This window comes from Sapajus apella, unplaced genomic scaffold (assembly GCF_009761245.1).
Source record: "Sapajus apella isolate SASKATOON/1434 unplaced genomic scaffold, GSC_monkey_1.0 scaffold56, whole genome shotgun sequence".
In the NCBI taxonomy this organism is placed as follows: Eukaryota; Metazoa; Chordata; class Mammalia; order Primates; family Cebidae; genus Sapajus; species Sapajus apella.
Window position 1 is genome coordinate 7,628,007 of NW_022436996.1, and position 14,333 is coordinate 7,642,339.

Genomic DNA, 14,333 nt, shown 5'->3' on the forward strand with positions numbered 1-14,333 from the left:
TCCCAGCTACTCAGGAGGCTGAGACAGGAGAATTGCCTGAGTAGCTGGGATTACAGGCACGCGCCACCATGCCCAGCTGATTTTTTGTATTTTTAGTAGAGACGGGGTTTCACCATGTTGACCAGGATGGTCTCGATCTCTTGACCTCGTGATTCACCCGCCTCGGCCTCCCAAAGCGCTGGGATTACAGGCTTGAGCCACCGCGCCCGGCCCTTAATTGCAGTCTTTTTTTTCTTTTTTTTTTTTCTTGAGATGGGGTCTCACTCTGTCACCCAGGCTGGAATCCAGTGGCATGATATTGACACACTGCAACCTCTGCCTCCCAGGTTCAAGTGATCCTCCCACTTCAGCCTCTCAAGTAGCTGAGACTACAGGCGCATGCCACCATGCCTGGCTAATTTTTATATTTTCAGTAGAGACGGGATTTCGCCATGTTGGCCAGGCTGCTCTGAAACTCCTGGCCTCAAGTGATCCACCCGCGGCCTCCCAAAGTGCTGGGATTACAGGTGTGAGTTACTGCACCTGGCCACAGTTAGTTTTAATAATCATTCTGTAGGTTGCTTTTTAAATTTAGTATATTTGGACTGCTTTCCATGTGAGTATGTATAAATCAACCACAATCTTTTCAGTGACTGCATAGTATTTCATTATGTGTTTATCCTGTGACTTGTTAGGCCCTTTCTGATGGATATTTAGCTTGAGTCCCGTTTTTGTTTGCAGATAGAAACCATGGCAATCCACTTATACAAGGTTTGTCAGCTTCTAAATCTGACTGGTCTGTTTTCCCATCTGGAGACAGCTCTTGTAGTCTGTGGGGCATCAGCCTCTCGGGGTGCGGGGAGGAATAGGAGGTGGTTTTGGAAGGCTCTGAGCCTCATGATGTCGTATGACCATGACTTTCAGGCACTCCCAGTGCCACAGGTGTCTTTTTGACTAATCTAAGGATTTGCTGTGGAGCCTGGCCCTGGCCGGGCTGAGCGAGGGGCATAGAATTGATAAGACTCCAATTTGAGGTTAGGATATGCTTCTGTAATGCACTTCCTCTCTTCTTACTGCACAGCCTTAGAGCCAGGGCCAAGTCAGTGCCATCCCTCATCCCCCTAAACTCTGAGTGAGAATCCAGGATTGCAACCCAGGTTAAAGCTGCCCGCCTTGCCTGGCACATTTCCATGCAGGGTAATTATGATCAGTATGTGAAGACGCGACTAGAGCTGGAGGAGAACCAGATGAAGAGGTTTCATTGGGAGCAAGATCAGATTGCACACATGAAGGTAGGGAGACTGCAGAGTCAGGCTCATGGCCTCCTGCATGAAACAAGCAGGGGAGTTGGATGAGGGCACTTGGAGAAGTGGGGGTGCTGGAGGGGGGGAGAAGTTGGGGTGCTGATGGAGGTGGGGAAGAAGTTGTGATCACCATTTTTACCCTGGATTGAAGGTGAATTGTTGAGCGCCTACACATACTTCAAGCTCCCTTTGGTCTTTTTTAGAACTACATTGCAAGGTTTGGTCATGGCAGTGCCAAGCTGGCACGGCAGGCCCAGAGCAAGGAAAAGACGCTACAGAAAATGATGGCATCAGGACTGACAGAGAGGGTCGTGAGCGACAAGGTGGGGTGTGATTGGTTGGGGCTGGGCGGCCTAAGGTGAGATGGGTAAGAAAGGAGCCAACTTGATAAATGCCCTCTTTTCTTCCTAGACACTGTCATTTTACTTCCCACCATGTGGCAAGATCCCGCCACCCGTCATTATGGTGCAAAATGTGAGCTTCAAGTATACAAAAGATGGGGTAAGTTTATGCCAGGGCATTATGGCTGGGTGGCTGGGGTGTATCTTATAGGGTGAGTATCAGCTCGTGGGAGCCACTCCTGTTCTATGCTGACCACACCTGCTAGCCCACATGCTCTGGGGGATTTTCAGGTGTGGCTGCTGGGGTGCCTCATCCAAGGCTCCGTGTTAGCCTTTCTTCGTGTATATGGAAGGAAGACGACTCAGCTGGGTTGGTGGGCGGAGGCAGTGGGCTAGGTGGGGTCTGCCATGAGTGCTGCCTCCCTCTACTTCCTTGCTTCTCTGTTGGTGACTGGGGACTCAGCAGGCTTGGTCTGCCGGTCAGAGCAGATCTGCACTCTAGCCTTGTGTCCATCTCTCTCTCATCCCCACCTCAGCCTTGCATCTACAATAATCTAGAATTTGGAATTGACCTTGACACACGAGTGGCTCTGGTAGGGCCCAATGGAGCAGGAAAGTCAACTCTTCTGAAGCTGCTAACTGGAGAGGTATGGTGCCAAGGTGGGCGTGGATCCTTCTAAGATTACGCCTTGTGATGGCTAAGGAAGAGGAGAGTGATTCAGGGGCTGCTACTTTGGGAGGGCCTGAGCACTCGGTGGTGAGTGAGCCCTCTGGAGGGGCGGGGCAGCAGACAGGAGACGGGGAAGGTCTGGTTGGACAGTGCTGAAGTTGGGGGCTGTTTTCCTGGGACAGGGATAGGGTAGGGAGGAGTCTGTCAGAGTGTATGTATTTGTGTGTGTGTGAATACATGTATATGTTTGAGCATGTTTCTGTTTTCAATCAGAGCAATTAGAATATGGGAACATCTGTGCATTTAGGGATGTTGCAGCTTCTCAAATAATGTCATTTCATTAATATCGATGAAAAAAAAGAAATGATTCCCAGCTGGGGCCACTGTCTGTGTGGAGTTTGTACTTCCCCCATTAATGTCTGCATGGGCTTTCTTGGGTACTTCAGTTTCTTCCCACATCCCAAAGCTACACCTGTCAGGTTAATTGACATGTCTCAGTGGTTCCAGTCTGAATGAGTGTGGGTGTGTGTGAGCACACCTTGTAATAGAATGGTGTCCTCTTCAGGACTGGTTCTTGCCTTGTTCCCTGGGTTGGTGGGATGGGCTCTGGCTGCCCATGATCCTAAACTTCAATAAGCAGGTTGGAAAATGAAAGAATGAATGAATATAAATTGTTATAAAAGAAAAATTGATAAAATTTCTGATAATCATACAAATGCACTCAGCAACTCAGCCACATGTGTGATTATTTTTGAACTGTGTGGTGGTAGGAAGTGCTCCTTACAATTTTCCCTTTGCAAACATTTCTTCCTTGGCTTAACCCACCACTATTGCAACTACCATCACTCACTGATTCATCAAAAATTGGGTAAATAACTTACCTTGTTTTCATTAATCTTTCTTAAATGTATGTGTAGCTCACGTGTATTTCAATGTATTAGACGTGATTGGGTCGTTTGGCAGGGTGCGGTGGCTCACACCTGTAATCCCAGCACTTTGGGAGGCTAAGGTTGGTGGATCACTTGAGGTCAGGAGTTTGAGACCAGCCTTGCCAACATGGTGAAACCCCATCTCTACTAGAAATGCAAAAAATCAGCCAGGCATGGTGGCAGGCACCTGTAATCCCAGCTACTCCCAGAGGCTGAGGCTGGAGAATCACTTGAAACTGGGATGGAGAGGTTCCAGTGAGCCACTGCACTCCAGCCTGGGTGACAGAGCAAGACTCCCTCTTAAAAAAAAAAAAAAAAAAAAAAGAAAGTGTTTGGATCTTTATTTAGAAGTTTGATGATCTTTTTTGTGACCAAAAAATGCTGCAGGAACCTAACTGTTGTTTATATCAGTTAGCCTGTGGCAAAATTAGTTTTGTTATATGTTGTTTCACTTAAAGTCTGTTTCCAGACCATTAAAATAGGTTCTGTTTCTAAGAACCCATTGATGACAGTGACAACTTTGAGAACCTGTTTTTAATTTTAGCAAATGTATGTTGCACCTACATCCAAGTCCTCTGCTACACAGTATAGTGCATTCTGCAGTAGACATTTCATAACTACTTAAATTGTATCTTTGCCTCTTGAGAACATCTGCTTCAGTACATCTTCCTAAATATATTTAGAGTGGCCAGAATAGCAGTGTGTGAGTTGGTGATGTATTCTCTTTAGGAAGTTGAGTCTTGTTCAGTGTGAACATGTGTTTGTTTGCCTGCTCTGCCTATGTCTGTTTCTAACTAGGGTTCCTTTGTTTCATGCTTATGTTTCCACTTTTTTCTTCCTAGCTACTACCCACAGATGGCATGATCCGAAAACACTCTCATGTCAAGATAGGGCGTTATCATCAGGTATGGACCTGGAGTTGGGATCCAGGGAATTGCCCAGGGTATGGGAAGGTGCTGTATCTGGCCGAGTTCCAGCCAGCCACCCCTACCCCCTGGCAGGAATTCCAGCCTAGGTGGCTCCTCCCTGCTTCTTGAACCCAGAACAGGTGCCTGGGATAGAAATAGGAAGTTACCTAGGAGGGTTCCTTTTGAAGCGGGATGGCAGTCACACCTGGGTGGCTTCCATTTTTCCTGTAGCATTTACAAGAGCAGCTGGACTTAGATCTCTCGCCTTTGGAGTACATGATGAAGTGCTACCCAGAGATCAAGGAGAAGGAAGAAATGAGGAAGATCATTGGGCGATACGGTCTCACTGGGAAACAGCAGGTCAGTAAAGGAGGGTGTGGTGAGAACGCCACATAGCTGGGATTCTGTGGCTGTGGGTGTCAGGGGACACTGTCTTGGCAGCCTAGGTTTGGAAGCTGTCTAAACCAGAGTCTCCTCCATTTGATTCCCCTAAGAACCTATTACCTTTTCTTTACTCTAGATTGTTATGTAAGGGGGCATATTGAGGGGCCAAGGATAGCATGCCAATCTCAACATGCCCTTGTGCCATAGCACTTGAGGGCAAAGGAACTCACAATCTAGAAGACAAATTTCTGGGTGCAGATCTGAACCGTTCATTAAGATTTAATTGCCAAGAGATATGGGCTTAGTAATAACAAGAGCTTCAGGTTTCCAGATGAGTCTCTTTCAGGCCTCAAGAGACTAGTGGGTCTCTCTGAGCCTCACTTTTTGTAAAATGGCAATACTGATGGGAGGAGTCAGGGAGAAATGGAGGAGAGATGAGCTGTGCTGTTTGGTGGGGATGATGCCAAGTTACATGTATGTCATGGTTCCACTCAGGTGAGCCCAATCCGGAACTTGTCAGACGGGCAGAAGTGCCGAGTATGTCTGGCCTGGCTGGCCTGGCAGAACCCCCACATGCTCTTCTTGGACGAGCCCACCAATCACCTGGATATTGAGACCATCGACGCCCTGGCAGATGCCATCAATGAGTTTGAGGGTGGTATGATGCTGGTCAGCCATGACTTCAGACTCATTCAGCAGGTGAGGCCCTGGCCAGTGGGTGAGGCACAGCAGAGACCTTTTAGAAGGTTGGGTAGGATAGTCATGGCATGTGGAGGGCACATAACACCCACTTACTGAATTAAGAGAAGGGGCTCAGAGTGTAGACACAGGTGGTGAAGACCGGTACTTATGCCTCTTTGGGGCTACTTAGAAAACCTTAACTGAAACGCTTCATTTCTTCTATCTGGAGATGTTAACCAGCTTGGCATTTTTGGCTCAAATGGGAAAGAGAGTTGGGTAGGAAACAGAGTGCTTTTACTACTGTCCCAAGATTCTTCAGTCCGAAAATAGTTTCCTACTAAGAAGGATTTTGATTAGACAGAGAGCTACCACAGTCATTGGAGAAAAAGCTGCTCATTCCTCGGAAGCTCTGGAGAAGATGGGAGATAGAGAAAAGAAAGCTGAGAGTAAAGCCTCTAAATAGATCTAGACCCTGCCAGGGAGCTGACACCAGGAGTGACACAGCAGTTCCTGGCTGGGAAGGCCGCAAACCTGGTTATGGTACCCTTGGGTTAGAACACCCCAAATAACTTAGAAGTCGTGAGACAGTGAGCTGGATATGGATTTGGGGGCTGGAGTTTTCTTCCTAGAAAGTCTGCTGGGCAGAGGTGGGGACAGTGACTGGCCCGGGATTAAGTCTAGGCTTTGCTTTCTAGGTTGCACAGGAAATTTGGGTCTGTGAGAAGCAGACAATCACCAAGTGGCCTGGAGACATCCTGGCTTACAAAGAGCACCTCAAGTCCAAGCTGGTGGATGAGGAGCCCCAGCTCACCAAGAGGACCCACAACGTGTGAGCCCTCTGCCTGGGCTCGGGTCAGGAGCTCCATCTGGGAACTAACAGCTGCTACCCTGACCAGCTGCTCAGGACAGAACCCGGGGCTGCACTCCTGCATTGCTGCAATACCGCTCCCCCAGCCTCTCCCCTGCCCCTCGACCTGCCTTAGCTGCACTCTCTTATCTACAGCTGGACAGTACCTGTCCGTTTCCCGTCCTCCTTCCAGTTACTTCTGTCCATGTCTGGACTCGGCTGGCCGTTCCCTCCAGCCCCTTGCTGGTTACCTTACTCTGAGTGTGATGCAGTCAGAGGTACCTGCAGGTTAGCCCAAGGGCCCAAGCCTGGATTTGGCCCTCAAAGGAGCTTAGGATCCTCGTTTTCTGGGTTTTGGTGATGTTGGAGGAATGCCCACCGTCCCCATTCCTTTTTGCTTCTGGTTTGGAGCTCTGGATCAGGACCTTCGTCCTGGTCAGTTTTTAAATAATTATTTAACAGTGTAACTTTTAGACCTGCGTGGCATCTACAAAGCGCCCAATAAAGAAAGAGGAAGCCATGGTCCCTACCTTCCTTCTCGGGTCTCTGGGGCCTTCTTCTCCCTGCGGTGCCCACATGCACTGCCCTCAGCAGGAGCTGGATCCCACATCCAGTTGTGTGGATGGGAACTGGAGACTAGTCCATGGGAGCTGGAAGAACTTTCTCCCTTCACTGCTGATTTGAAATTACCTTTTCTCAGGCCTGTGATTCACAGACTTTAACATGAATCAGAATCACCTGGAGGGTTCATCAGATCAGATTGCCAGATCTCGCCTCAAGGTTTGTGGTTCGTAGGTCTTGGGGGAAACCAAGAACATTAACATTTCTAAGAAGTTTCCAGGTGATGCTGGTGTTGCTGGTCTAGGGGCTGTATTTTGAGAACCACTGTCAGGGCGTGGTTTTCTGATTGTGATCTGAAGTTCTGCTCCATCTGCATAGCAGTTGGGCTGCTTGTTAAAAATGCAGGCCAGGTGTGTTGGCTCACACCTGTAATCCCAGCGCTTTGGGAGGCAGAGGCAGGTGGATCACTTGAGCTCAGGAGTTCAAGACCAGGGAAACATGGTGAAACCCGTCTCTACATGCCTGGAGTCCCACCCGGTGGCTGGGGTGGATAGATTGCTTGAGCCCAGGAGGCAGAGGTTGCAGTGAGCTGAGATCGCACCACTGCACTCCAGCCTGGGTGACAGAGCAAAACCTTGTCTCAAAAACATAAGAAATGCAGACTGGCCAGGCACAATGACTCACACCTGCCTGTAAGCTCGTCACCTTGGGAGGCCAATGTAGGAGGATCGATTGAGCCCAGAAGTTCAAGACCAGCCTGGGCAAAATAGGGAGACCCCCATCTCTACAAATAATAATAAAAAAAACTAGGCATGGTAGCATGTGCCTGTGGTCCCAGCTGTGCTGGAAGGAGGAGGCTCGCTTGAGCCCAGGAGGTTGAGGCTGCAGTGAGCAGAGAACGTGTCACTGACTCCAGCCTGAGGACAGACCGAGATACTGTCCCAAATTAAAAAATGCAGCTTGCTGAGCATCAGACCTATTGATTGCATTTGGTAGAATGAGAGAGGTGCAGAGATGTGGAGTTTGCATTTCCACACCAATGTTTGTGAACCCCTCTTCCTATTGGGATATAGGAAATTAGGCCTGTCCTAATTATGGCCTGTCCACAGCCATAGTTTTCATCACTAATGAATTCACTTCCAGCCCAGGCCTCTGCCTACCTGTCTGAGGCAGCACTTCACCGGTGGCCATCCTTCCTGGTGTGGATTCATCACTCTGCCTCTGAAAACAGCAACCATCCCTATGGGAGGACAGCCATGATTTTTCAGTACTCATTATAGTACAGCCAGGACTGGTTGAGGGGATGGAACAGCTGTCCCAGATGGTGTCTAAACCCCTAAGGAGCTCATGATCTAGTGGGAAAGCCAGTAAGACAGAACCATACAGGACATAAGTTAGATGCTAAATTGTGATTTAGATAGGAGACAGCAGTATTGAAGGGAGGGAAGTTTCTTGTGAGTAGCTACCCGGAAAGGTGACATTGGTGTGCTCTCCCTTCAAAAATGAGTAGGGCCTTCTCAGATGGCCAAGAAGCCCAGGAGCTCCCCTGGGCAGTGGGGACAAGAGCCTCCCTTGAGACACTGCAGCCAAGACAGACAGGAGTCCTTTCTTCTCACTGACCCCAGAGGGGACTGGCTTGACTGCTTTATGCCTGAAGTGGGGCCTGGAGCAAATGGCCCACATTAGTCTGTCCTGAGTGTCCAGAGCCTTGTTTAGGGGAAAATGGCATCTGGAGACTAGGCTGCAGGGATAATGGGGACAGTGAGGGACAGAGCCCCTGCTACTTCAGCCAAGGAGGTGCTGGACATTACTAAGAATCCAGGTAGACTTGGGATCTCCAGAGTAGAGTCTCCCTGCTGGGACATGAGGCCTTCAGAACCTGGAGGAATGGAAATAGTCAGCTTACTTGTCGAGAAAAAGGTAAACCTTGGTAATTTAAAGAATGTTTTAAAAGTACACAAAATGCATATTTCTAAAATTAGCAGTGCCTTGTTTTGGATTGAGAAATGCCCTGTTCTCTTAAACCTTAGCACTTAGGATGTGACCGGCCGTTCAGAGCTGGGTGGGGAAGTAAGTTGATTGAGGAGTTGCTTGGTTTAACAGCCAGCAGGTGATGCTGGTCTTTGGAAACTTTCCCCCACCTTTCCATTCAGAACATCCTCTTTTCTCCCAAGCCTCTATACCTTGCATATTGCTCCACATTTCTTTAATCACATCATTCAAGGGCCTGAAATATTTGTTCCCCCATAGGTGCTAAGTGAGACAATTGACTCCATTTTGTGATGACCTTTTTCTTCCCTTTACTGCCAACTCCCAAGACCCCCACGTCTGCTTTTCTGGAGAGCATCTATTGTTTTTTTGCTTCTTACCTCCAGTCGTCTTCCTCCCTGTCAGCCTCTTCACTACCTGGGGGGCTTCCTGCTATCTGCATCTAGTCCAGGCTCAGGCGTTTTGCTCATTGTCTGCCTTCAGTCCAAGCCTCATTATACTCAGCTCACGCTGATTCTACTCTACCTTTCACACCGTTTCTCCCATTCTTCCCAATTAAAGGAGACATCCTCTAAGACCCGGCTTCATATACCCATTTGTGCCAAGAAGCGACCCCTAGCTGCTCGAGCCCTCCTCGTGATAGCTACCATCCCCTTTGGCCCCTTTGCCCTTCTCTGGTGGTTTGATGTGAATTCAGTCTTGTCTCTTCAGCTCCACTGGGACCCAGTGGGGGAAGGAGCCTGCATTCCTTCCGGAGTCCCCAGCACTCTGAGCCATACTGGCACCTGTGTGCCCCGTGATTACAGGCTGGTGGGCTGGAGTTGCCTGAACTTTTAACAAGTGCGTAAATACATTGGTAGATAGTTGGGTGAAGCAGGGGACCCAGTAAAGGTTTTCTTAATTCAGAGACAGAAAATTATTTGTGGGAGAGGAAAGCGCAATTGTCTTTTTTCAAGGTTAGCCCAGAGGATGTTCTAGATTGGGATTGAGTCACGCCCCTTACCTCCCACCCCCCTCTCCCAGGTGCATGCCCCCAGCCACACCTGGCAGGGCAGCTGACTTCATAAAAGTAGCTCTGAGGGGTGGGTAGGGGCTAGAGGAGCAGGAAGATGAGCACTGAGTATGGACAGCAGCAGCAGCAGCAGCAGCTCGGGGGCCGTGGGGGCCACAGTACTGGGAGCAAGAAATCCAAAAAGCGCTGCCGGCGCAAGGAAACCTACTCCATGTATATCTACAAGGTGCTGAAGCAGGTGAGTGCAGAGCAGGGGTGTGTGTGTGGGATGCCCTTGCAAAGCACTTTGAAAGGGCACTGGCTGGAAGCCGGGGCTCTGAGGTTAGTGTTGGCAGTGGGGCAAGTGGCTAAGGCAAGCCAGGTCCCTCTTGAGGTGGCGGGACCTGATTTTCGAGGTCTCCACCTCTCAGGATCTTGGGTACCGGTGATAGGCAGGAGACAAAGTGTGCTTTCTGCCACCCTCCAGTAGTTTACGGGGACGGTGGGACAGCATGATTAGGTGGGACATAATTAAAGGACAAGAGGACCACACTTTCTGTGCCGGGCTGAAGGTGATAAGGTACCAAACATTATGACACAACAAGGTGTGTTTGGTGACTGAGAAGAGGGGTGATCGGGGTGAACTGGAGTCTTAGGGAAGGTTTTCTGGACAAGTGGCACTCAGCTCTTTGGGGGGCTTAAGGTTTGCCAACCTTATAGACAAAGAGCCTGAGGCCACTAAAGGCTCCATGGGGTTCCTGCATCACATGGCCTGATGGTGGCATTGTCCCAGCTCCCCTGGCTCTGGGCAAGCCCCTAGCATCCTTCCTGTGTGTTCTCTCCCCAACACCGAGGGGCTGCAGGTGCCCTATATTCATGCATGGAAAGTGGCTACTCACAGGAATCAGAACACTGACAATCAGTTTGCCTGGAGGATCCAGAGCCGCTGCTCAGCAGGGCCAGGGCCAGGAGGAGGGAGGGGTAGCCATGTGCTGCCTGCCGTGGGTCTCCAACCTGCCTGAAACTCTTCCCCCTCTGCTAGAGCAGGTCCCAGAGATAGTGCCTGACTCCAGTCTGAATCCCTCTAGCGGATTGACAACTTGGGTGCCTGGGAATGCTCTTGCAGGGTCAGGGGTGGGTGAGTCCAGTGCTGATACGGGTTGGCTGAAGAGATGCACCGGAGGACAGACCCTGGTGCCCTGAGGAAAGTGGGGGTAGGAATGGGTATCACTGAGCCCTGTGTGTTAGCCCAACTTAAAGGGGCAAAAATTGCAACTGATGGGTTGGACCAGGCCTAGACTTGGAGAGGAGAGTGCTGCTGAGGGCTAACCCCTCAACCTCCTGCTTCGGGTGAGAGCCCTAAAGAGAACGGAGGGTGCTGACAGCAGAGGGGGTTGGGGCGGAACCAGCCTTGTGCCAGGTGCAGATTTGCTGCCAGCAGTGGAAACCAGAGGCGGCAGGGAGGGCGGCTGGGACAGCCTCCTGGTTCTAGGGCAGTCTCCACCTCTGGCTCCATGTAGGTTGTGGGACAGTTACTTCTCTCCCACCTCACATCTGACATGGTCTACCTACTCACATTTTAGGACTGTCATTAGGTCCCATTTGCTTTACTAAATGTCGCTTAGTTCAAAAGCTTATGTGACAGAAAAGGAAATCCATTTCCCAGAGGAAAGGGCCATATTCGAGGTCATTGTAATTCACAGGGCAGCCACAGAACAGGACTCCTACCTCCTGGTCCAGGGCTGCAACTGTCATGGGGACATGCTCGCTGGTCATGTGCTCCACCAAGTTACATGCACAAACCTTTCTACCCTCCAGTCCTGCCTCTGGAAATAACCTTCCCTGTGCTCACACAAGGTTCAAAGATGGACATTTACCATACCCCTGATAGTAAAACAACAAAAACACCCAATGAATGTTCATTAAGAGAGGAATGGTGATAGGAAGGATGATACATCATGCCATGGAACATTATGCAAGTGCAGCAGTGAAAACAGCAAGCTGCATGTGGAACTGGTCCCACTTGTTAAGAACAGCGGCTTGTGTGTGTTCAGACAAGGAACTTAATCGTGTTACCTCCTGCAGTTGAAAACTTCTTTTGAACAACTTGGATATACCATAGTAGCACAAAGAAAACACAAATCCCTATTTCCTTGTCTGTTGGCCTCTGGGAAGGGGCTGGTGAGGAGCCTCCTTGCCTTCTGCCTCTGGCTTCCTAGAGCCCCCAGCTCGGAGTGAGGCTTGCAGCATAGGTAGGACCCGCCCCCCCCAACCGCCGCCGCCAGCCCCTTCCACTAACCAAGTGGTGCTGCCCTCTCTCCAGGTGCACCCCGACATCGGCATCTCTGCCAAGGCCATGAGCATCATGAACTCCTTTGTGAATGATGTGTTTGAACGGCTGGCGGGTGAGGCTGCCCGGCTGGCCCAGTACTCAGGCCGGACCACCCTGACTTCCCGGGAAGTCCAGACGGCCGTGCGTCTGCTGCTGCCTGGGGAGCTGGCCAAGCACGCTGTGTCCGAGGGCACCAAGGCTGTCACCAAGTACACCAGCTCCAAGTGACCCAGGGCCTGACAAAAATAAAGGGTGAACTATTTCTGTGCACTGTGGTGATTTGCAAGGATGTTTGAGGCCAGGGAGTGGTGTGGAGCAAGCGTGGCCTCACTTTGAGGCTACCACAGGTGGAATAGCGCTTCTCCGTTACTTCTTAGAAACTGCTTTCTGGGTACATCCTGTGAGCAAGGTGTGATAGCTTCGTACACATGCAAATGTTCTATTTGGCAGTGAGCTGGAGTAGGACCTGGGCCTGGGCTATCATCTGGATTTCTACCAGCTGATTCCCTCTCTGGGCCTGAAATTACTCCTGTGTGGTGTTCTTTCAGGCTGTAGCTTTGCGACGTCATTTCCCACGAACTGTCATTGCATCCGATAGGACAGACACTGTTGTGCGAAGGGGCCACACAGATCTAGTCAAGATACAAAAACCGATGGCCCAGACCAGCTTCTAAATAACCTGCTGAGATCAGTATGATTTTTCACTTTCCCCTTATTTTCAGAACAAATCAGTGGAGATGTTTTTGAAACTCCTAAGTTTTCTTCTTTTTTCTTTTTTAGTCTTTTTTAACCCAAAGTGCTCATCTGCAGAAACTCCTAACTTTTGTTCTCCAGTTTTATTTGGAAAAATTTGAAACCCACAGAAAAACTGCAAGAAAGCACCATGGCCATTCCTGGGTTCTTACCTAAATTGGCCACTCACCACTAGACCACTTGCTTTTTCTCTCTCATGCAGCCTCTGCTTATCTTGTGGGCACATGACCCACAAATCCTCTTCCAAGCTTGGAGAGGGTGAAGGGGTGGGATTTAGACAAACCTCAGATTCTTCATGTTCCCTTTGTAATTGGACAGACCCAGCTTGTGGTCACCTTCATCTCCATGTCTTGAAAACACATCACCTTGTAGTAATGGCTGACGTTCGGCGGCAGTGCTACCTACGTCACGTGTCTCTTCTCATACCTTGAGCCTCAACACGAGGTTCTGTGAGCTGAGGACTAGTGATCCACATTTATGTCCACAGCTAGCAAGGGGCAGACTCAGGGTATCTGCCCCCGAAGCCTCACTCCCGCCCACTCTGCCCTGTGTTCACATCTTGTTCTGCTAAGCATGACCCAGGCCAGCAGGAGTCGTAGCACCTGGGAGCCTGTTAGAAAGGCAGGCTCTTGACACCTCCTCACATCTGGAGCGGAATCTGTATTTTATTTATTTATTTATTTATTTTTGAGACGGTTTCACTGTTGCCCAGGCTGGAGTGCAGTGGCATGATCTGGGCTTACTGCAACCTCCACCTCCTGGGTTCAAGCAATTCTCCTGCCTCAGCCTCCTGAGTAGCTGGGATTACAGGCACGCACCACTACGCCTGGCTAATTTTTGTATTTTTAGTAGGGACAGGGTTTCACCAAATTGGCTGGGCTGGTCTTGAACTTCCAACCTCAGGAGATCCGCCCGCCTTGGCCTCCCAAAGTGCTGGAATTACAGGCATGAGCCACCATGCCCAGCCCGGAATCTGCATTTTAATGAGACTCTCAGGTAGCTCATAGGCACCTTGGAGTTAAGAGTCCTTATCTTTGCTCCTTGCTGCTATTTCCCTTCTGCCTCTTTCCCTGGCCCGGTTCCTCGTAGATTTACTCAGTCATAAGCCTCAATGTGACACTGAGCCAAAAACCTTACCCCAGCTGACCAGCCTCAGGCTGCTAGTGGTATATTTTGTCTTTTTGGAAAAATGGTCTTCTGAGCCTGTAGCAGTGATGGGGGGGGGCAACCCACAGGTGACCAAGTGAGCCCCAAGCATGCAGAACAGCGTCTGCTACACTTTCTAGCATGATCCTTCACAGGGGTCTGGCTCATGGGAATGGCGTGAGCTCTTGGCAGGCCCCAGGGAGGCAAGTGTGGTTATGCTCACTTTCACCCAAAGTGGCACTTGGGCCTTCAGGGCCTTCTGACTCCAAACCAGTGCCTTTCCCTCTACCACATGGGCCTCTGTGCTGTCATCCAGAGAGCAAAGGAGGGCTGTGGGGCTCAGGAGGTGGGGGCTGAGAGAGGGAACAGAGGCCACTCAGGGTGAGAAGCTGCAGTGATGCCTTGCTAAGGGGAATGCCTTCAGGACAGATGTATCCAGAGCACCAAAGCTTTTAGGGGGCTTCAAATAGAGACTTATTTCACTTGTTCTTTACAAGAAAAATGACCGAAGTTAGTCA

At 49.9% G+C, this 14,333-nt stretch overlaps 2 protein-coding genes across 2 annotated transcripts in view; both read left to right on the forward strand.

The window, feature by feature from the left end:
• Window positions 1-6,577, forward strand: part of LOC116527835 (ATP-binding cassette sub-family F member 2) — a 14,562-nt gene extending 7,985 nt beyond the window's left edge. Inside the window, exons 8-15 of the mRNA XM_032244983.1 lie at window positions 1,176-1,271; window positions 1,487-1,606; window positions 1,695-1,784; window positions 2,161-2,271; window positions 4,066-4,128; window positions 4,363-4,491; window positions 5,011-5,214; window positions 5,892-6,577. Of these exons, the coding sequence (XP_032100874.1) occupies window positions 1,176-1,271; window positions 1,487-1,606; window positions 1,695-1,784; window positions 2,161-2,271; window positions 4,066-4,128; window positions 4,363-4,491; window positions 5,011-5,214; window positions 5,892-6,029 (951 nt within the window). The 3' untranslated portion in view covers window positions 6,030-6,577. The remainder of the gene's footprint in view (window positions 1-1,175; window positions 1,272-1,486; window positions 1,607-1,694; window positions 1,785-2,160; window positions 2,272-4,065; window positions 4,129-4,362; window positions 4,492-5,010; window positions 5,215-5,891) is intronic.
• An 876-nt stretch (window positions 6,578-7,453) lies between these two features.
• On the forward strand, window positions 7,454-12,178 carry LOC116527838 (late histone H2B.L4). Its single transcript, XM_032244987.1, has 2 exons — window positions 7,454-9,843; window positions 11,908-12,178. Exons 1-2 carry the CDS (start codon window positions 9,703-9,705, stop codon window positions 12,142-12,144), a joined length of 378 nt encoding a protein of 125 aa, XP_032100878.1. The 5' UTR covers window positions 7,454-9,702; the 3' UTR covers window positions 12,145-12,178.
• The last annotated feature ends 2,155 nt before the right edge of the window (window positions 12,179-14,333 follow it).